The sequence below is a fragment of the Patiria miniata genome, unplaced genomic scaffold (assembly GCF_015706575.1).
Source record: "Patiria miniata isolate m_02_andy unplaced genomic scaffold, ASM1570657v1 HiC_scaffold_7, whole genome shotgun sequence".
NCBI classification, from domain to species: Eukaryota; Metazoa; Echinodermata; class Asteroidea; order Valvatida; family Asterinidae; genus Patiria; species Patiria miniata.
Window position 1 is genome coordinate 30,684,043 of NW_024037074.1, and position 23,943 is coordinate 30,707,985.

At 41.7% G+C, this 23,943-nt stretch overlaps 1 protein-coding gene across 8 annotated transcripts; it reads left to right on the top strand.

Annotated features, from left to right (window-relative positions):
* The first annotated feature begins 419 nt into the window (after positions 1-419).
* LOC119744349 (RNA-binding protein Musashi homolog 2-like) lies at positions 420-22,770 on the top strand. 8 transcript variants are annotated; one of them, XM_038220224.1, is made up of 13 exons: positions 422-619; positions 4,508-4,548; positions 5,528-5,697; positions 6,768-6,926; positions 8,929-8,977; positions 10,627-10,709; positions 13,483-13,705; positions 14,599-14,634; positions 15,446-15,709; positions 16,960-17,022; positions 19,070-19,216; positions 19,972-20,067; positions 21,059-22,770. In XM_038220224.1, exons 1-13 carry the CDS (start codon positions 555-557, stop codon positions 21,289-21,291), a joined length of 1,629 nt encoding a protein of 542 aa, XP_038076152.1. In that variant the 5' UTR covers positions 422-554; the 3' UTR covers positions 21,292-22,770. The 8 variants fall into 8 exon arrangements, with proteins under 8 accessions (XP_038076154.1, XP_038076152.1, XP_038076153.1 ...); XM_038220225.1 differs by having other exon boundaries at positions 19,975-20,067; XM_038220222.1 differs by having other exon boundaries at positions 19,070-19,234; positions 19,975-20,067; positions 21,059-21,291.
* The last annotated feature ends 1,173 nt before the right edge of the window (positions 22,771-23,943 follow it).

Sequence of the window (23,943 nt, forward strand, 5' to 3'; positions counted from 1 at the left end):
TGGCAAGCAAGCGTTTCAGAGCAGAACTTCAACCTTGAAATATATATTGACCCTGATCCCGAGTGGTTCATATTACTCTGATGTCATGATGACGTCATTGGTATGAAATTACAAGCGATTTTCGTTAAAATATGTTTTTGTCATTCTGCCAGAAATCTGCCCCCCCCCCCAAAAAAAATCAATTTTGTCCAATTTTCTGTCAAACTCGTTTTTAAAATTTTATTTCTCCGTGTTTAAACAAAGAAATTTGTCAAAGTTAGCCGAAAATCGGTGAAAACGGTCACCATGCCCTGTTTTTTTGGGGGGGGGGGGGGACGCACGGCGCACGCATTTGTTGTCCCTGGTTAATCTACTGGAAACCCGTACTCATGTAGTCTGTTCCCGATCATGCTTTAAATTAAAGCATCACAAAAGTCTGGTTCCAGACGTATGTAGTTCCCGTACGGTTATCGCATGCGCATGAAGTCCGGACCGTGTACATGTAGTGGTGTGCATGCAGCCGCGTCGTAGCCAGTGGCGCTGAAATTATTTGCAAACATCTTTGCAATTCGTTCATGAATATTGTTCTCAACAAACCGGACGCAAGACGTGGAAGAGACAATATGGGCGAAGAACCAGGGTATGGTGTAATTGTAATTTTTAATGAAGGGAAGGTTTTACCCATCGTGTTTATCGTTTCGGGACGAACTGAATCGCAGCTGGTATACGACAACCCTCTCGATGAGCGATTTGTTTTGTAATTCACAGCAATGAGAGTAAAAGGGCATTGTGGCCAGGGAACCAGTGATCATGATCACCAAATGCGTGTCAATTGTCATTGTATGTCAATTTATGTGTGCCTTTTCGTGACAGTGACACACTGCAAAGCCACTTTTGCAGGCTAAAACAAGGTTTGTCAGTTAGGCCTATCTGCCATTGACTGACTAAACATGTCAATGTGGGTCGCACTAAACAGCGTCAACACAGCGTCAACACAGCGTCAACACATGACAGAAGCGTCAACACACCGTCAACACATCCAAAACACATTCTGAATTGACAAAAGGGGCATATAATTGTGAAACATACAATAAAAGAGAATTTCCATTGGATTGAGTTTCCATTTCGTTGTTAAAAATATCGTATTTTTCACGCGAAAAAAATGACCTTAACTTGCACGGCCGTTGTCCGCCATCTTGACTTCGCACAAAGCTTGGACTACACCATTTCAAGTAGGGGTGTGTAGGTAATGACATTATCTTGTCATAAACAACAGAGGGCGCCTTGCTGCAGACTGCAGACAAACTTGCATGAAAAACAATAAGTGCAATTTATACAATAATGTAAATACCAACGAACAAGTAAAGAAAATTAAACAACAAAGGCAATTGCAGCGTAAACACAGCATTAAATTGTTAGTCTTTGCAGATATTTTTAACACTGGCGACCCCGGCCGCGTCCCTCTCTGTTGGTTTATTGTACAACGCTATCACCCTTTAGAATAATGGTATGGTCCGCGCTGCCACTGAGGCAACATGGCGGGTGTTCGGCAGCCGATTTCGGAGCGGCACGGAGAGCCAATTTTCTTGAACTAAAAATCGCGATTTTCAGACGTTTAACCTATTGATTTTAAGCACAAATCTTGTTTCTGTCCATACTGTATGGGTTACATACTGCTTTTGTCAATTTTAATGCATTTTGGATGTGTTGACGCTGTGTTGACGCTGTGTTGACGCTTTGGAGTGTGTTGACGCTGTGTTGACGCTGTTTAGTATGACCGGTCAATGTTCACCTCACCTTGTCCTCACGCCACCTAGCTGGAGAGTGGAGTTACCCAGCCCTAAATTTTATCATTGATTGAGTTGTCATTTAGGGCTGGAGGAAGTTTTTCACCAGCGTTGGCAATGGCAGGTCCAAAAAAATTTTCGAAAATGTGCAATTTTGTCCCCGTTACACACTAATTTCAACTGGAACTCACCCAAACCTGTCCTTGCCTGGCATGACCACTACCACGACTAGTACAGGTCCTTGAAGTAAAAAACGATCCACGATGAAGATTCAGCCTACAATTGCAGTGAAAAAAGGAGGGATAACGGAAGACCGTGCTGTCGTGATGTAGCTAGGATGATCCTAGCGTTATGTTTATGCATAACGCTAGGAAACTCACAATAGCAAAACTGGCAATTTTTTTTCAGACACGAAAAAGTTTATAATATATATTGAAGTATAGTAATACAGTATGTAGTATAGACCTATAATGAACCAAATGATGAAAAGATGAATAGTAAAATACTGACGACTCACGTTTCTCCAGATAATTTTTGGAGGTCTGTTTTTATCAACCCACACTGAAGCACACTCGAAATGACTGTCGAGTGTAAACACATGTCACAGGTCAATGCAGGTACTTTGCATTAAGTAGCACGCATTGTTTACCAGTGCTAAGCCATGGTCGGGTGCGCTTCCACCGCCAATATTTTCAATGCCAACCTCGTCCCTAGGATGTCGAGCAGAACGCGCCCATCACTACCTGCTCTCTACTATTGGGAACCGAGTTGGAAATAAAGTAAGCACTGGGGACGAGGTTGTTTCAATGCTGAATATGTATACCAGACGACTGTTACATGTTACTCTTAGTTGAGATGAGTATCGCAACACACGGCAGGGGACCACAATAAATAAATAAATATATATCAAAATATGACATAAAACAGTCGTATACAATCTGGATTGTATTGTGGGGTTGGGGACACGATCCAAATATCTTGAAGTGACCGCATGGTGGCGACATTTAACCCTAACCCCCTAGGCCCTTGTTGCTTACAACCATCCTCAATCCTCCAAAATCCTCCAAAATTTTTCAACTCCGCCTAAATTTTTCAAAATTGTCAGACAGTCCTGCCTCAAAATGCATTCATCTTCAATCCTCCAAAATCCTCCTCATCCCAAAACTTTGCACTCGGGTTTAAATGAAGGATAACCAATGCCAAATCATTCAAAATCATCAGACAGTCCTGCCTCAAAATGCATTCATCCTCAATCCTCCAAAATCCTCTTGTGCTTCATTCACCATTCATCCTCAATCCTCCAAAATCCTCATGTGCTTCAATCACCATTCATCCTCAATCCTCCAGAATCCTCATTTGATTCAATCACCATTCATCCTCAATCCTCTAGAATCCTCCAAAACCGCCAGAAGTATTTTGGAGGAGTGAGGTGGGTTAGGGTTAAGCCAGGAAGAAAATGTGTATGCATGAGGCAATGAAAAGGCAGTCGTATTTGTTGACATGTTGGTAACAAAGGTCTCCTCAGTCTCAGCCAAAATATTTGAAGTAGTGAACATTTCTGGTTTTATTTATCAGTCAAGTACTGGAACAAGTTCAGCAACTATTATTATCCAGGTTTTAAAACAATTCTCGCCGTTTTGAGGAATATATTGCAAAGGACATGGTTCTGAAAGAGATGTGCAATAGCTAGTCGTGATGATGCCCGCAGCTAGATTTGTCCACAAACAAACTGCGTGTACAATAATACGCGGTCGATTACCATACACAGCGCGGGAACCAGTCGCTCTTGCTAGCTAGCTGCTGGCGCATGACGTTACGCGGAAGAGTAACACCCGACGACTGTTTTATGCACTAATATGATGTTTACCACTCGCATCACAGCTGCGGTACTGGAACGGCAGCTGAAGTTGGCCGGTTGTCGTGCATTCATAGTGCAGTGCTTTTTACGTTCATTTTAAAGACAGGGACAATAAATAGTTAGTTTCATTATCTCATGTATCATTTATCACTCCTCTGTTCCATTGTCATTTTGAAACTAGCGAATTTACCCCTCCATGAGACAGTGTTTCCCCTGGCTAATGAACTGAGCGAGGTGGTAAACATTCAAATGGTGATTGGAATAAAATTGACGCAGTCTGCAAAGTGAAAAAAACGCAGCACTCACAAAAATGCGTGATGATTTCATCTACGCATCCAGTTCTTGATACATAGAGGTCAAGGAAAATGCTAATACATTACACAAAACAAAATTTTTCAATTTGTATTTCTTTTGGTGCAAATTTTCGCAGCCAGGTGGTGATATTGGCAAAAATTGAGCGAGGTGGTCACTGAAAGTAGCGAGGTGGGCCACCTCACGTTTGAATGGGCAGGGAAAACCCTGCCATGAGACAAACTGAACATTATTTTACCGTGTGATAAGTACTCTTACATAAGTACTCTTATATGAAGCTTTCTTGAAATCTGCTTTCAGTACGCCAAATCTTGCATTTGAATGAAATTTGAGGGAAAATCTGGGCCCCGATCGCAACGTCCTGCTGATCTTGTTGGTGAACCGAGATATCAATTAAGTTCACCACAAACTCAAAATCCACAGGTCTTATTATGGGCAAAAAGGATGTATGGACAAAAAAGGATTTTGGCTCTTGAAAATTGATTGAAAAAAGTGACGTATGTGTATGGAAATCTTTCCAAAACTACATTGGTTACTGTAATAATGTGAATCTTTCGTGGTTACTTTGCAGAAAGTTATTTATAGGAGCTGTCAGCAGCCAGGTTTCAAAAGGTGAGTTGTCGCATCTTGAAAAAAAAAAAACATTGGGTAATTTGTGTTTTTAATAAACAAGAGGGATGTTTTGTTGTGAATCACACAATGCCTGAATAAATCCCCATCGTCTGATTGGTGGGTTGTTGATCACGTGTCATTGAATTATTCGTCCAAATGCACGACACGGTCCCACCGCAAAATCATTGCGTGGTCACACTTTTGGTTGTGGTATTTATAACACAGCTCTGATGGCTCTGATGCTGTACATTCGTAGTACCAGTCTACATTCGTAGTACCAATCAGATGACAAGGATTAATTGAAGGGATCCATAACATTACATTGGTGCAATGGAAAGAATAATTTCAGTTGTTGACGGATGGAGTGGTCCATTCCACTCGGCTTTGCCTCGTGGAGCGGAACATTCCGTTTATTACCACTAGAAGTTATTCTTACCATTGCACTCATAAATATTCATAATACATTGTACTACTATTAAATTTGACATGTTTGGTATTTGGCTTTTACAAAATGTTGTTGTTTTGAAATCAGTTCAATATTAATGAACTCATGACATTGTATACATGTAGTTAGTAGAAATGCTGCATTGTTTTTCTCTAAATGTCAGTTCCAAAAACAAAAACGAACCAAAACAACAAAAACAAACCACACACTAAGGCAAAACAAACATACAAACAACTCCCCAAGAAGTAACCCTAACCCCCTCGGGGTTCCTCAGGACTACCCTGCTAAATCCGACAGAGACCAATTGTTACTTTCTGCGCAATCCAACAGAATGCAACTCTGCCCAATTTTAGTTGTCTGCTTGATCCAACATAGTCCAACTTGGCGTGATTTATCAGTACCCAACCCAAAGGGGTTTACTGCTTAATCTAACAGTCTCCAACGGGTTTGTGATATAGTTGGATCCTGTTGGATTCAGCAGGGTTAGGGGTAATTACGTAATGAACTGTGATTGTTTTTTCTTTCTTTGGTCAGAGGAGTTTCAAGCCTTCTTTGAGAAGTTTGGTGAGGTTTCGGACATCGTCTTGATGATCGACAAAGATACCAATCGAAACCGAGGGTTTGGCTTTGTCACTTTCAAGGACCCATCCTGTGCTACAAAAATCCTTTCGTCACCACAACCTCTGAAGCTACATGGACGAGCAGTAGGTTTTTTTTATTGAAAAAAAAATGGGGGGGGGGCGGCTTGTTCCACAGGGGTAGCCAATCCCGAACTATGCTGAATTTAACAGGATTCTGTTTAACCCTAACCACCCCAACTCCATCAAAATCCATCCCCACATTTTTGGTGGATTTGGGGGACTCGGTCCAGAAGGCCTGGTGTGACAAAATATTGATGGAGTATGATGGACTTCGGCCTAATGGCCTGAAGCAGTGCTGGGGTATCCGATTGATTTTGCCTAGCTTCCTGTACTGCTTTTGTGATAAAAGCCATGTGTAGCAAGTGCATGAATGTCAACCAGTGCGTCAGTGGTGGATTTCATTGTGTCATGTACAGTTTTGTAATTAGACGCACAGTGATTGATGGATTTTGATGGAATTGGTCCAGTTCCTAGTAAAAGACACTAGGAAGTTAGGGTTAATCCAAATGAACCCTGCCTGTCCGACTGAGAGGCTAACTGAATGATTGACTGACTGACTGACTGTCCCTTGCGATCTTTGGTTTGTGCCCATTTCTCTCAGTGCATGTGGCCAAGTTTTAACCCTAATTCTCTAGGCATTTTTGCTAGGATGCAACCTCAATCCTGCAAAATCCTCCAACTACCTCGATGTAAAAACTTGCAATCAACTTCAATCCTGCAAAATCATCCATTATTTCTTGCATGTGGTCCTTGGAGGGGTGACCACTGCCTCCTGCAAAATCCTCCAGCAATCACTGTCAATATGTGGAGGCAAAGCCAGTGACATTCTGGTGCAGTGCGGAGGATTTCAAGTATAATCTAGGCCTAACTGTATGCACGGCTGAGCTCACAACTCAAGGTCCAGCCCAAGACCTCGACACAGTGCATCCTCCAAAATCAGCCACACATTTTTGCCACACTCAATCCTGCAAAATCCTCCATTTTGCAAAGAGGATTTGGGAGGATTTGGGAAGGTTAGGTTTAATGATCTACAGTGGTCACCTTCACTGAAAGTCATGCTCAAATTTGGTCAATGCACAGTTTGATGCACAGACAGGAAAGGTCCATTGTTTTTGTTCATTTGTTCTTGGCAGCTCGACCCCAAACCTAGCGTCCAGCGGGGACAGCTGGTCCCTCCCCCTGATCGGCCGCCGCAGAATAGAAGCCTGGACAAGAAAGTCTTCGTGGGCGGGGTCTCCCAGAGCACCGACGACGCAGCCCTCAAGAATTATTTCAACAGCAACAATTATCCGGTGAGATGGTACTTTTCATATTTTTGTACCTCCGCACCCCTCAGCAGAGTATCTTGCCAAAACACCCAAGAGGGTCAGAGTTGAAACAGTGTTGGAGCGCTGTGGTCCAATGGTTACAGTGCTCATGTGCCGTGGTATGTGAGTTCAAACCCTGACTGGGAACAAGTGTTCTTGGGCAAGACACTTTACTACAACTGCCTGTCCACCCAGGAGTATAAATGGGTACCTGTGAAGGTAGAGACCAGAGTGCATTGATCTCAAGCTACCGCAGGGAAAAATGGTCACATGGCCTGATGAACAGGGGTAATCAGGGATGTGATTTCTCCGTTTTTTTCCGGAAATCCGTTTTTTTGGGCCTCAAAAGTCCACCAACGTGAATCGTGTGAATCCGTTGAGAAAATAGGGGGGTAGAATGTGCTAATTAATTATTCATAATGAGTTTTGCTTGCCGAAATATCCGAAATTTACTTACGGACATAAACTTCGTTGATCGATATGTATGCCGCACGCACATATTGAACACCCAATGTGAGAACGAAGTTGAAGACCATGCGTTGCCATTAGTGCGATTATGTGATTTTTCGCTCGGGGCCGAGGTTGTGGTTATGTAGGTCTAGTTCCTGTGTCGGTACTTGAGATGCACGTGTTACGCTGGTCAGGTGTGCAGACGAGTGCAGCATGGTACACTGGTACCCTTCGCGTGCTAACAGAATCAATGCTATGATGAAGGACCGGAACCAGTGACTACTGCAAGTACTCACAGGTTCGTTTTCCGTGCGTATAATCGGCCGAAGTTGGATCGTAAAAATAGTAAAAATACCAAACAACCATCGATGGAAAAAGAGGATTTCTGCAAATTAATTCACAGAACGTGATCTTCATTTTCTGTGTATGCATTTTCCATTGAAATGACGAGATTGCAAAACTCGAACCTGTGGAGAAACATCGTAGCGTGTTTCTGCAGTCCTGCAGAATTTTTGGCCACTTGGGATGGGCCGTACACATTGCAGCAATGCACACTGATACTGCGACGGGCCGGCCGTGTGTACGGCGCGATGTACGGCCGGCCAGACTGAATGTTTGCGGAGCTAGCGGCCGTGATGTACGTTAAGCATAATTGTGGAATGACCCACCTCAAATATATTTTTAATTAGGTGAGGCAAGTTTTAATCCTTTTGATAGCTGGTCTTGATAATTTTTGTGGCGCAAATGAGAATAATCCAGGCACAAAATACATGAAATATAAACGATTCCTTGCTTTACTACAAATATAGAAATGGTGAAATAATTTTTTTTCCAACAATACTACCGACGCTATTTTGAAAGGCATGTTATCGGAAGCAGAAGTGATTTAAGTTTACAATTTTGATTTTTTTTTTACAAAAATATTACAAGATCTCCTCTGAAATGCTCTAAAATGCACCAGAAAGCTTCTGAAGTTCAACATTTTTCGGGGCCCTTAAGCGGGCCCCGAACCCATGCCGTGGCTTCGCAGGTTGTTGTATCACAACAAAAATTCCCCCACAGGTTTAAAAAAATCCTGGGGAGAACAGCATGGTTCTCAACTTTGAGTACAGAAAAAACTTTATTAGAATAAGAGTACATTTTAACAAATAAAGGAAAATTAAAAATTAAATTTAATAAAATTAAAACAAATTCTGCTTCAGAATTTCAGAGGAAAGTGCCCAGTAATTGTCTCAAATTGCACCACAGAGCATCTAAAATCAAAAATTTTCCGGGGCCCTTAAGCGGGCCCCGGACCCCACGCCGTAATGGCTTCGCGCTCGCCGGAGTTTGCATTTCATGCGTAAATTTTTCAGGTTTTTTTGTCGCAGACCAATCACATCCCTGGGTAATAATTGTGAAGCGCTTTGAGACCTTTGGTATAAAGCGCACAACATTATTATTATCATCATTATTGTTGCCTTAGACGTCGGCAAGTGAGCAATAATTTTCCGCAACGTAATGATTTTTAATTTGCATCTTGTGTTTTTGCCTTCAGGTCAAAGAAGTGGTGCTCATGCATGACAACCTAACATTGAAGAGCAGAGGTAAGTGCCGGTCTCATACTTGCATGCGCAACTTTCTCCGGCCGCATTTTCAAATTGCTGCCATTGCAAAATAGGGCTATTTCTTAAAACGCACCAGATTGTCTTTTCCATGAACCAGAAAATTACGAGTGCAAATGAAATTCCTTTGCAGCTCTGTCCTATAATTATCAGTAGTGTTTGCAGTAAACGTGGTATTTCTAGCCCGTCCATAGTAGCTACTTGTATGTGTACATAAAGTACTACTCTTAAACGTAAGTGTAAGGTGTACATATGTAACTTGCGTAAGTAGCTGCCCTATACCACCTTCGTGTAGAATTGAAATTACGAAGAGTGCATTAGTAAACTACAATAACCGTAATGTGTGTATGAGCCATTGAGACAAACTTTCGTTGTGACATAAAAATGCACGTACATTGTATATGCTGCATTTCTAACCAGATTTTGAAATGAAAATTCCCTACGTACATGTAGCTTTTATAGTTCAATTTTTCAAATTGGGCAATTCTAGTTTTCAAAATTAGCTACCATCGAAATATCATTGTCATCAAGTAGAAGACATATTGGTAAAAACTTAAATTATATCGAGTAAAAGTTGTAATGCATCTGGTAATAGTTAAGCAGCAGTAATATTGCATTGCCATGATCATGTATTCATATCTGTATACATTGTATACAACTGTATTTATTATTGTAACTTTAACCATTGTTTTCCCCCTTATTAATAAATTGTATTTTTGTGTAGGTATTCCAGAGTAAGATAAGCTAAGTGCGGTTAATAAGTATCGGCTGGTTACTCGTTGCTTGTGATCTATCGTCCAGATTCTCTGAATTTTAGTCCAGTTCCCTTATTTTCCTGTTAGGTAATACTGCTGTTGGCCTTACGAAAAGACCAAATTTTGGTTCCCCCCCTCCCCAACCCCTGAAATTGGTACATGTGTAAAAACACGAAGACTGATTTAGTCACATGTATTCTAGTCACATGTATTGTAGTCACATGTGCATAGGTTCACACATTCCCAAATTATTGCCACGAATACCCCGATCTATCCCGAATAAAATTTCTTGATGGCATCGGGAGAAATTGTATGTAAGTTATTCTTCGTACATTTCTTGATACATTCGTAATGATTCGGCATGATTCTGGACTGTTACCACCAAGAATAACTCAACGAAACTTGTAAGAATGCTGTTAGAATATCCAGAATGCTGTAAAAAATATCCAGAATGCTGTAAAAAATATCCAGAATTAGTTACAAATACAACAAGAATAAACCAAGAACTGACATTGGTTCCTGAATCACCCCGACAGTTTTGAGCAAGTCCAAAATTGTCGGGGCGCTTCCCGATCTTTAACGATCTTTCACCGAACTAACAGAATCATCCCGAGGCAGCCAAAAACCAGTCCCCGATTTACACAAGAATTGCTCTTCGCGGCGATTCGGCTTAAAAATCGGGAATGTGTGAACCTAGCATTAGAAGCAAGTTCGTGAAAATTCATCTTTTGATGGTCACAATGAATTTGCATTATATAAAAAAAAAAATGAAGAAAAAGGGTTGATTTGTCGTGAAAAAAGCCGAGAGTTGAACCAGCCGTATACTTGGCAACTGCCCCTACGTATCTACCATTTACTACTACCTCGCATGCCTAGGTTTCGGGTTTGTCACCTTCCTTGACGACGCCACGGTGGAAAGTGTCTGCAGGCAGCGATTTTTCAACATTGATAACAAAACGGTGCAGTTCTATGTTCCCATTTTAACTTCTTAATGTGTTTTAGTGTTGCGATGTGTTTTGGGTGTTTTATGGTGTACACCGAGGATGGAGTTTTTATAACCAAAGAATCCTTGTGTTATTTGAAGAAAAAAGCAAACCGTAACCCTAACCCCCTAGGCCCTTTTGGCTAGGAACCATCCTCAATCCTGCAATATCCTCCAATTGCCAGTATGTAAAACTTGGATTCAGCCTCAATCCTCCAAAATCATTCGTTATTTCTTGAATTTGTTCAGTGGAGGGGTGGCCATCACCTCAATCCTTCAAAATCCTTCAACAATCACTGTTAATGGGTTCAAGCAGTGTTGCTGACATTCGGAAGCAGTGCTGATGATATCGAGCATAATGCAGGGCTCGATTATGCATGGCTGAACATAAACAATGCTGAGTATGTACAGCCTACGAACTCGACACAATACTAAATAAGTATGACACTATTTGCTCTTCAAGTTCAATGTTTGTTTATTCGCGCTCAAGCAATGACTACAGCATCTGCAACAAAGAAGATATAAAATAACACCGACAGGTTAACGTTAATATCATATGGTGAAGTCACAGTTCTCTGAATACATCCTCCAAATTCAACGGACACTTTTTTGGTTATTCAGCCTCAATCCTCCAAAACCGCCTGTAGGATTGTGGAGGGTTAGGGTTAAGGTCGACATTCTTGTTGTACACCCTAAAACAAGCCAGTGTGCTATGAGTGTAGAGTGAGTGCGGTGAGAGGTAAGATGGGAAGCTGGGAAGAGGTCTGAACTTACCATCACAAATTTCAAAAAATTGCTTCGTGCAGAAATAGGCTGGGTTGGTTTATACATTTGCAAAAAGGAAACACTTTTGAGAAAAAAACAAACCAAGTAATCAAGTGATTATGAGACTATATGAACTCCATATAGAAACTATAGGTGACCCTGTTTACGTGGCTCATGCGTAATGACAGTGCGCCTCATAATGGACGTACAAAAGTACTGATGGCAAGTATGCGTACCATTAACCCTCCTTGAGCACTTTTACTAGAAAGTATCCCGAATCCGCCAAATCCACTAATTTTGTCATGCAAAAAAATGATTGGTGTCCTGAGTCCATCAGAACCCACAGTGAGTCCATCAGAATCTACCAGTGTAGTACATACCTCGTGTACACCAAACATATCCAAGGAGTTGAACTGTTGAGATCCTGAATCCATCAAAATCTACCAACTGCTCAATATGAAGGTATCCTAAATCCATCAAAATCATGCAGTTCTGCTAGGCTTACATATTGAATCCATCAAAGTCCCCCAACTTTTTCAATATGGAGGTATCCTGAATCCGCCGAGTTCCTCCAAAACAGGGGTGAGGATTTTGATGGATTCAGGTACGTTAGGGTTAAATGAGCGAAATTTTTGCATTTTCACAGACAAGCACGACTTTGTTTTGTCACAAAAGTTATCCCCGAAATACTGTGAGGTAGTGTGTGGCTGTGTTGTGTGCGTACATGTAGTTCCGATGAATGTTATGTATAATGTATTGTGCTAGCATTTGTTTAACGGTACCTAAAATATATTTAGGCGGTGTTAAGCTATCTTTAGCAGAACTTACCTTTTTTTTTTTAGGGTGGGGGCCTTTTTTTATTGAAAAATATCTCAAACTACTTGGAGCCAATGTAAAATCAAAGTATCTTTTAATAAAATATTTGCTTTACATATCCGCACTTAATTTAGATAGCGGTATATACCTGTATATTATTCAGTATGTACATGTAGACCACGCTCTAATATGTCACACACATTTTGAGTTCTGGAAACATTTTGGTATTAGCTTAGTTATAGCACGGCTCTGATATCGCAGTAATTGTAGTGATACATAAATCTTGAAGTAATGTTTTGTTTGGCGAACCAAGGTTTGGTAGATAGCGATTAAAACTTCTGCATGGTTTTTTTTTCATCGCTTGTAGATATTTTGTTTTCTTTGAAAATTTACCGAATAGAAGACAGGTTATCATAGGATGTAAAGTATTTTTATCAAAAGTCGCATGTGTGTGTGCTTGTAATGTTTAATTTAGAATGGAAAAATAAAGCACCTTTAAGCCTTCTGTGCTCCAAGTAGTTTGATTTATTACCCAAAATTGTTTTTTACACAAATCATATGAGTTTATTCAAAACAAGAAGCTGTATTGAATTTGCTATTTTTTGGTGTGTGCGTAGATGGGTGCTAGTTAAATCACAGTCTTGTTTGAAAATGGCGGACCTTTTTTCTTGATAACGTTGCGAGAAACCATTGGTTGCCAAGGAAACACGCACTTTCAATGCAGCTTTGGTCTCGGAGTCAGTCTTGGCCTCGTTTAACTGAAAACTAAAAACCATAAGTAAAAAAATTGTACGACACGTCTCCCTAGACTGTTTTCTCTCTTTCGGGGAAAAAGTGGATTTTTTTATAAATCAACGTGGTTACCACCGAACAAATCATTGTACATATTCTCATTTCGCCATTCTCAAACTTGTTAAAAATGAACACTTATTTTACTAATAATTCACAAAATTATGCTCAATTAATTCCTATATCTGGCTTCAGCAGCCTTTTTTATACAATTTTTTTTTTTACAAGAATGTTTGCAGAAAAAAAAAAGTGTTTAAAGGATTTCTGTTGAGTAGCAAAATGGGGACCCTCTGTATTTTTTTTTTAAGATTAAGTTCCCTGAAATGTCAGATTGTTTATATTATTAAGAAGAGAACCCTTGTAATCTTCCTCCGCAACAGGTGGAATGCAAGAAGGCGGAGCCCAGGGGCGGCAAGCATGACATGGGGCCCGGCCACGGCGGGGGTCCTGGCGGGCCCGGGGGTAACTTCAACCAGATGCAGAGGGGCGGGCCCCACGGTGGGGGGCCCAATATGGGCGGGGGCTACAACCAGGGCTGGAACCAAAACCCCAACTATGGCAACAACCAGTTCAACCAAGGCGGCGGCAACTATGGACAACAAGGTGAACTTGCGTTGAACTTGCTTTTTAGTTGTGTGGCGTTGGCCCCTATTGGGCACGTTGTGACAACACTCTCTGAAGCTACATCGTTGGATCGAGCATGAATGTTCGTTTCCAGTCCCACTATTATATCAAGTAGATAAAAGACACATTTTTGGGACTTAAGTTACAGAGCTCGTATCAGGAGCTTGCGACAACATCACGGTGTCTTTATCAACTGGCGTTGTTGAGGCCCTCACGTGACCCGTCACATGACCAAGCTTGGTCATGTGACGTCACATGACCAAGCTTGGTCACACGATGGGAGGCGGTCATACACATGGGCCAGCTGGTACCCTCCATCTCTGTAAGATTGGATTAAGCCTCAATCCTCCAAAACCAGCCGTTATTTCTTGAATTTGATCGGTGGAGGGTTTACCACTGCCTCAATTCTTCAAAATCCTCCAGCAATCACTGTATACACGTTGAGGCCGTGCTGATGATATATCCAGAAGCAGTGCGGATGATATCCAGAAAAATGTAGGCAGAAATGTATGCGCGGCTAAGCACAAACTACTCAACAAGGAACAGCTTAAGACCTTCAAATACAACGGGCACTATACAGGCATACAGCCTCCATCCTCAAAAAACTCCACAAGCACCTGGTTGATTTTGGGGGACCAAGAAGGGTTGGGGTTAAAGTGGTCAAGTTGTATTTGCCCACGTGATTAAAATTCCAATGTCAAACAAACGTAGTGCACATGAATCAATAACAACACCAGATGTTGAAAAATGTCAATTCTTAGGGATAATAATACTGTTAAGAATTCCTCATTTTTCGGCTGAGTTGGTTTTTTGGGGGTTTTTTTGTGCATTGATCTATCTAATTAATCTAAACCTTTCTGTTATTGTTCCAGGAGGTTGGGGTGGACAGCCACAACAGCCACCCATGGGTGAGTAGAGGCTTTGAAAAGGAACCCTGTTGTCCAATATGTGCTCTTTTAGTCTCTGAAATGTATCCTAGATTTTGAAAGTGCTACAGGCAAAACTTCATTCAAGAATTGGTCCTGCCATTTGGGATGCGTTGGTTTTGTTTACTCACCCTGTGTTTATTCACCACTGGAAAATGGAAATATGTATAGCAAGGGTAAAAAGAAAGGGCTGTCGTGTATACAAGCAAGTAGGTTCTCATAGTATTTGGATTTACTTTGACTGGGGCATTTCAAATATACAGGGTGAGTAAAAAAAAAACGAAACCCAAATGTTGGGACCATTGTTTTAGGAAAGTTCTGCATGTAGCATTTTCAAAATCTATGATATGAAAGCCCAATTCATAAGCTTTCTTTCAGTACAAGAATCATTCAAATCACTCATGTACTTTTCAAGTTACGGAGTTTAAACACAACCACCATTTTAAGGTTCTGTCCACGGATCGCAAAAAAGTTCAGTGTTGTTTCAGCAAAACGAAAACAAATCACATAGGGATGTGTGTGAATTGTTTTCGTTTTGCTGAAAGAACACACACCTTTTTGGTGATCCGTGGACAGAACCTTAAAACGGTGGTTGTGTTTAAAATTCCGTAACTTGAAAAGTACATAAGTGATTTGACTGAGTCTTATACTAAAAGAAAGCTTATGAATTAGACTTTCATATACTAGATTTTGAGAGAGCTACATGCAGAACTTCAATAAAACAATGGTTCCGACATTTGGTGGTTTTTTGGGTTGTTTTTTTACTCACCCTGTATGAACCCTTAACCTACAGGCAACTATGGCCAGCAACCCCAACAGCAGCAGCAGCAGCAAGGCGGCTTCATGCCCCGCGGCGGAACCATGCCCAACCAGGGGGGCTTTGGGGGACAGTACAACAACGGCAACGCAGGGTACAACCAACAGCGACCTCAGCCCCAGCAAGGGGGGTATGGTTACAACCAGCAACAGCCGCAGCAACAACAACCGCAGCAGCAGCAGCAACCGCTGCCACAGCAGCAACCTCCTCAGCAGCAACAACAGCCGCAGGGAAATTATGGTAAGTGGTCGGTAAAGATGTCCACATGTGTGGGGTTATCTTTCTGGAGTCGTTTCAAACGAATGTAACAATTGCTCCACACTGTTTCAACTGTAAATATAATCGAAACATTTCAGGTACTTAAACCCTCCTGCTGTCTGTACAGCCACCGACATAAAAAAAAATTCAATCATCTCCCCTGCCATGCCGTTTAGGCAGGCTAGTCACCAACAGTCGGATCATATTGCAAGCGAGCACTGTGAACAGCCAAATTCAGTCAGAGACAAAAGCAGGCAAGTGGTAGCCACAGCTGGCTTATAAATCACCGGCAGTCGAAGCATAGCTGCATCAAGTGACATAAACAGCCACAGCCAGTCAATCCTGCCTTTTTGGCTGGGAGCTCTTAACTGTTAAAAACGGCCACTTGATTGATTTTGACTGAAAGGACAACTTTGCACAGAATACATGTTTGCAAAGGAGGGTTAATTCAAATCATCAGCATAACCTGGCTAGGCGTGAGTCACTAACCTTGCACGAAAGGTGAAATCACACAAAAACTGCTCCGACAAAAAAATGACTCGATCTCAAAAAGTTATTATTCTAGACCAAATCTCAACAAGTCTATTATTTGTAAACACTTATTTTTAATTTTTGTTATAAATAACCACAATCGTCCTGAACTGCAGCATTTTCAAAACCATCTTTATCTTGTTATCTCTGAGGACTTGGAACAGTAGGTTACCTCTGATAACAATAATTCAGAGGACCTGAACCAAGTCCTCAGAAGGTTTTCGTGTAAAAACCTTATGGAACATGTTGAGAAGAAGTTTAAGTTCTCTATACTTGTAATACTGTGTACTTTATCTTGTTATCCTTTACATCTGAGGACTTGGAACAGTAGGTTACCTCTGATAACAATAACTCAGCGAACCTGAGCCAAGTCCTCGGAAGGTTTTCGTGTGCAAACCCTAGGGAACATGTCGAGAAAAAGTTAAAGTTCTCTATACTTGTAACTGTACTCTGTACTTTATCTTGATATCCTTTACATCTGAGGACTCGGAACAGTAGGTTATCTGTGATAACAATGACTCAGAGGACCTGAGTTAAGTCCTCAGAAGGTTGTCGTGTACAAACCTTAGGGAAGAGTCCTCTGTGAAGTATAGTAAAACACGACTGCGTGTGCATGATTTGAATGAATGCATTGCATGGATCATTAGCCCCTGTGTGTATTATATTGGTGTGTACATGTACTTTCCCTGTCTTTTCTCTAGGACGGCCCAATGCAAGGGGTGACGGCCATCCTCCCAAGAGTCCACGATTTGCTAAATCCTTAGGTAGACAGTGCCAGCGGTGTCACCAGGAATTTTATTTAGGGATGGGGCAAATTTAAAATGGTAGCTTTTAATGGAATTGAGATGAGAACTTGCCTGTATTAAAGGAGGCGTGGAATTATCCCTAAACCGTGCTCAATCCATCAGGATCCAACTATTTGACATACCCACTGGGTCCTGTTGGATTGAGCAGTAAACCCCTTGTACATGTTGTATATATTCCTGTTGAAATCTGTTGGATTCAGTAGGCAACTGAAAACTTTCAGAGTCAGATTCTATTTGGTTCTGGTAAATACCGCCAAGTTGGACTCTGTTGGATCCGACAGGAAACAGAAAAATAAGGCACAGTTGGATTCTGTTGGATTGAGCTTGCCAGTCATTTCTCATGTTCAGGTACCAAGCAACTTGCCAAGTTGGGTTGTGTGGGACTTTGTTGGATTGAGCAGGAAACTCACACGAGTAACTGCGGGATTCTGTTGGAGTTAGCAGGGTAGTCCTGGGGAACTACTAGGGGGTTAGGGTTAACTTAAGACTGTTTATTTTTACAGTTCCTTTTTTGGAGCATGGGGGGAAAATTTGACAGCAAGTGAAGGGGGGAGGGGTATGTGCCACCCTTTGGCATGCCTGGTGAGATCGCTGGACTTCGTTCCTCATTGAAGTGTTTCCCGTTTGTAGATGGCGTTGGTTCAACTAACACGTTACCCTTTAATAACCCTAACTATTAAACTGCAATTGAATTGGGACTCGGAACCTTTCTTGAGTCTACCAAGAAAGGAGGATTAGAATGCCAGAGTAATTCAAGTAAACATGCATTGAATGGTTGGGTCTTCAAGGTAAATGACCGAAAGAGAGAATAATCTCATGATTTATTGGTGAGTTCTCCTCCCTTGGTTGATAGTTTGTGTGTTTTGTAACGTTGGTTTTACATCGACTGACCAACATTTAGAACTTTGGTGACATTTCTGCACGCCACATTTTGCAGTCGGAACACACTGTCAACAGTTGTGTTTTTGTTTTTTTGTTTTTTTAATTCTTTCCTTTGTTGAAAGTTCACTGTCTTTTGTACAGGTGGGTTTCAATGATTATCCTACATTTGAACTTTGTTGAAATCTCTGTCCACTGTTGTTTTTTTCCCCCTCTGTAATTTGTCTGCACGAGGGTTTGCTTACTCCATGTTTTATGGCCGAGCTAAGTTGCCGAGCCCATAATGTTCCTTTATAGACCGAATGAGCCATTTGCGAGTTAAATTTGCATAAAACCTGGAACACTGACTTAATCCAATGATTTGCATGTTTTAACTTCGTATTCTCCCAACCAAAGAGACTGTTACTACATCACGTGAGTCGGGGCAAGCCTTATGCTAGCAAACCCCAGCTCCTGCATGGTCTGGTGTCTTTGTGCCATTCTCGCCCATTGTGAACAATGTATTGGTGCTGAGCGTCTCTTACGTAACTGTGCAAGAGCTTGCCCTGAATCATTTGATTAGCAACAGTGTCTTTGGTCTGGAGAGTTCAAAGTTAAAATGTGCCAAGCATTCTGAGCGAGTCAGTGTGCCAGACATTTTTCAGATTTAAGTCCCAAAGGGTATCTGCTCTGTTCACAAGCACCCCCTCACCGGCAAAGGAAGTACAGTTGGGGGTGATCGACCGACGCCATCTTGCCTGACTGCAATTCATTTGCTGAGCGCGGCCACTGCGTGTACATAGAACAAATCCCCTTGTGTACGCGCGTCACACACAAGGAACGGTGCGCGTCAACCAGCGAAATGTCCCGCCCATGGGACGTTGTTGCTAGGTAAAAGGGCGCCCTCTTTTGATAGCGCACGGAGCTCATTGGTCTCGGAACGGCTTTACGAGGCTTGCCTACTTTGTTTTTGTTTTGAATTTTAAAAATTAATTCTATTTTAAAAATAGAATTTTAATAAATCACAGAGTTTGCATGCTTGCTGTTTTTCATACTTACACCAGTGTTGTTTCAGGTGTGGAGAGTTTCTTTGCCAGCTCGAATTCCAATTTGATAATTTGTTTTTTCTGATTAATTCCCCAAACAGGCCAGCCACAGAACTACAACAGCTATGGGAACTACGGCCAGCAGCAGCCAAGCCAACAGCAACAACAGCCGGACAGTTACAGAAACCAGGCCCCAGCCCAGACCAACCAGGGTTACAATACCGGCAACTATGGGGGTCAGACACAAGGTACATATCCCCAAAGTGGTGAGTCTCATTTCACATATTTAGAATTTATCCGTAGAATAGTTAAGAGTTTTGCCTGAAAAAGACTTCCTTATTTGTAGTATATCTGAGCATTACTAAATTAGTTTGGAAGATGTGTTTGTTTTATTTAATAAAAAAATAAAAAAACAAGTTAATTTAAACCCACTTTTGACAGCAATTTTCACCTACTTGTTGAGCATGTTTCAAAAATTCAATTTAATTGATTAAAATATTGATCTTTAAACATAAGTGACCAAAAAAATGATTGCAAATGCATATTTTGTCTCTGAGATATGGTACTTTAAAAAGTTCATGTGCCAAACCTGTTTGTCCACGAACGGCTTTATTCCATCCGCTTGACTGAGCTCCATAGCCTGATATGAAGACCAAAAACACTGGTTTATTTGAATTTTTTAATATTTTTTTTCACACTCAATACTTTTCATAAGATGGAATTTGCATCGGGCTTGGTGGTCGAGTGGTAAATATCTGCACTAGAATAAAAAGCCGTGGGTTTGAGTCCCACCGAGTGCTTTTTTCCCAACTTTCACTCTGGAGGTAACACACTGAGTATACAGTGTTAATGCATCGGTGAAGGGCAAAAACCTATTATTGACTTTCAAAACTGTTAATTTGAACAATTATCCATAGAATAAAACAAACAATGTATCTGAAAAGAGGCTTTGCTGTTAATGGTTTTCTGACATGAAGTTTATCGATTGCGACTTTTTTTACAGCAGGGAATATGGGCAACTACCCCCAGGAGGCCTCTGGCTATGGTCCGCAGCGGGTCAACTACAACCAACCCCAGACCAACTTCACCCAACCCCAGGGTAAGTTTGTGACAAGTTCGCTTGCGTTTTTCACTGTTGGACAAGTAATTTTGCTTTTCTTTGCCGAAATTAACCATGTATTTGTTGATGAAATTTCGTTTTTAGCTTCCTGATCAAAAGTTGACAAAATCTCATGGAAAGTCTCGCCTACATATCGTCACCGTTTTGACGAAGTGACACATCTGTGCAGACAGTCGAAAACCGAGTTTTGAGAAAATTGCGTTTGAAGTTGGTGGATTTTTCAATTTGCATTTTAATCTACATTTCTCCCCCGTGTAAAATCAATGAGACTAAGTGACACATCGAGATCTGTCACTTCGTCAAAACGAAAAAGTTAGTGTGTAGCACTTTCAACACTTTGTGCAATTAGCGTAATTAACAAACGATGGAATGTTGTGTCTCGCAATTTGATAATCATGTAGAGGACAACTTCCGTGGTGCTACGCGTTTGCATGAAAGATTCATGTATTTCCCTTGAGCTTGATTGAATTTTGGCCAATAGGAGACTGCGTTTGGCTCATAAATATGTATGAGTTCAACACGGATGGAGAAAAGACGTGAAGATGTACTCAACTGTCATTTTCATTTCATCTGTTGGCTTTAGCTTCTGATTCGAGTGTTTGATGGTTAATAATAATTGTGCTTGTATGGCGCTTAACATCTTATCAACAATCTCAAAGCGCTTTACAGTTATTACCCCATTCATCAGGCCATGGGACCACTCAGCAGCCTCACAGGTACTCCTGGGTTGAGAGAGGCAATTGTAGTTAAGTGTCTCGCCCCAGGGAACAAACACCTTCCTGGCAGGGTTCGAACCCACACACCTTTGTACATGAGTCAAACGCCGTAACCAGTGGACCATGGCATTCTACAAGGTTTCTATTTTTCCAAAGACTATTCGAGAGACAGCAGACTCGGGAACATTTTTCGGGCCTCTTGAAAATTGCCGAGGTGTTGTTGCCGTAAATAATTGACCAGTGCTCCTTTGCAGGCGGTGGGTATGGTGCTGACATGAGCGGCGGGTTCACGGCCCCAGCCCCTCAGCAGCAGCAGCAGCAGCAGCAACAGCAGCCGCAGCAGCATCAGCAGCAGACCCAGCAGCAGAACTACCAGCCGCAACAAGACAACACCCAAGACATGTACAGTGGGGGTCCCGCCGCCCCTGGTAACTTTGCCCGCGGGGGTAACAACGCTGCCTTGCCGTTCCACCCCTACAGGCGATAAAAAGAGACAAACAAACCTGTATACCACTCTGGCAAATACCTCACACTTGTACGAAGAACACTGGTCCAAACTTGACATTTAATAGGCCTTAATTTCGATTTTGAGCGCAAGAGAGCAAAAGCTCAAACGATACATTTTTACAATCTCTAAATACGAGAGTTGAGTCAAAATAATAAAGTGCTTCAATTAATCAAATGTTTTTCAGTATTAAAAAAATGGGGCATATAGGAAATTTGTGGACATGGCTGGTGTGTTGTACAAATTGCTGCCGTCAATGCCATCCGATTCAAATATTGAAAAGATTGAAAGAGTATGAAATATTCCTGACACGGTGAGCTTCAATTTAAAAGTCGAGGTTTGCATTGTTCCCTTTGACCTCATGTACATAATTTCTGAATCGTGCACCTCGCAAGTCAATTCTGTTCTGAAGCTCAAGCAGGCAAATACGCTTATCCGCAGAATGCGAAGACACTTTTATTACACTTGTTGCCGTACAGACCCTATCTCCCAATAGTACGAAACGCAAGCCTAAAAAATGAAATTTCTCAGGATCGTTTCATGTTGGCAATTACCTTGAATGTTTAACGACATACAACTGGTAAGCGTCTATGTAATATATATTGCTGTCACAATCTGTTTTTAAAAGTGTTGGTAATGAATGTAAAAAAAAAAAAAAAACCACTGTATTGCTTAACCGGAAATTTATTCTCGTCCTGAAGCTGTAAATGCGCTTCTATTTTATTAAGCACAAGTGGACTTCACAATTTCTGTTTAATAGATTTAGTGGTGGATATGTACATGTACAGTAAGGTCATTCTCAGTAGATGTTTCAAGTCAAAAGTTTTGTTAAAATTAATGCAAGTAGCTACAGGCAGTCTGTTGTGAAACTCATTTTTGACTCTTTCTTCAGGGCTCAATCACATTTTTTAATTGATTTTATTAGTTTGTTTTGTTTGTCAGCATTACACCAACATTGTAAATAAATTGCATTTGTAGTTTTGTAGTGATCTCTTCAACATGTATTTTAAGTGTTCTTCTTTAATACTTGGGTACTTTTTTCGGCAACATGAGTTTTAACACTGTTACCCCCAATTTGTTTTCGGTGTTGCTCTTTTGGGGATGAATTTCTAGGAAGTGTGAACCAAATTTTATTAGATATTGCCTATTCTTGGATTTTGTTCCATTCTGCCTGGGGTTGAAGAATGTTGTATTCAGCTTCTGGATTAGGAAATTCCAAACCTTTGTTTTAATGGATGAAAGAAAATGTATTTCGTTTTTGATATTTTTTATTTGGCCATTTTTTTTCCCTTTTTTTTTACAAGCTTTCCTTTGATTTTTAGTTTCATCTTGACACAAAATGTGTAAAAGTGTGAAAGCATTTTTTTTTATCCAAGTTTTTTAAAAGAAAGGAAGTATACTGAACTGCGAGATCTAATTGCTGCAAATGTCATCGATGAATAAAAAAGTGACAATGAAAAAGAAGTGTGTCTGTTTGTTTCTTGATTTCCAAACGATATGGTTTAAAAAAAAAAAAAAAAACCAATAAGTTCTTGCACGGTTCCGGAATGTCTCACTTTAAGCTTCATATGAAATATAGACGCACATGCGCATTGATCTAGACCATGATGCTTGTATTCCCGGCCTTCGTCCTCAAAAGCCTACCCGTGAGGTCAAATGCAAGGCGCTCCATCGGAGCTCCCACCACGTATTGCTGGAGTGGAGCTCTCGGAGGATGTGGCGATGGCTTCTTGGATCCGCATTTATGGCACTTCCAGCACCATTCCTCCGCCTGACATCGCATTCTCCTCCAGTACATGGGAGCCTGCCACAACCGCGCGACGGTCCGGGCGATCTCCATGTGGCCTGAAGTCGTATTGTTATGGGCCAGTCTCAGGACATCTTCAACCTTCCCCCGTGGGACCACGACCTTCAACACTGGCCGCCCACTGTTGGGCTGTTCCCATCTCACCTGCAAGACCCCTTGGGACAGTCGCAATGTCTCCCACTTGGCCCACCAATACTTCGTGCCCTTATCCAACACCGAGACGTCCTTCCAGCTAGGACTGGGGACTCCCTCTTCTAGCCACCGCATGATTCTGCGCAGCTCAGGGTCATTGTGTTGTTCTTGTTTCAGTTGTTCGTGGTCCCAGGTTCCCAAGAGCCCGTCCGGATCTGTGGTCTTGTCTTGTCTAGTACTATCGACTGCTCCCACCAGCGGTCCCTCCAACTGCTCTTCTGTCAGTTCCCGTTGTGGGTCGGGGGCTTACCTTCGCTTCTAGTGAGGGCAGTTGCGTCCGATGTGTCCGAGTTCATGACACCCAGCGCACTGTACTTTGGGGCGGGCACTCGGTGTGCTCCAAGCCCCAACAGCTGAGTTTCAGGGAGGCTGTTCTACTGCCCCTGGTTTCCCTTATTGAAGTTGTGCCTGTGACTCCAGAAATGCCTCCATCTTGGTCGTAAGGGTGACTGCCTCAGTCAACGTCATTGTTCTCCTCGAGAAAATGTGGCGCTGCAATTGCTCGTCCCCCAGTGCATTGCGAAAGGCTTCCACCGCTAAATCTTTGCGGAACTGCATGGGTAGCTTTGGGTAGCTATTGGCTACCAAAGGTCAAATTGATTGTCCCAGGTCACTGAATGACTCATCGCGTCCTC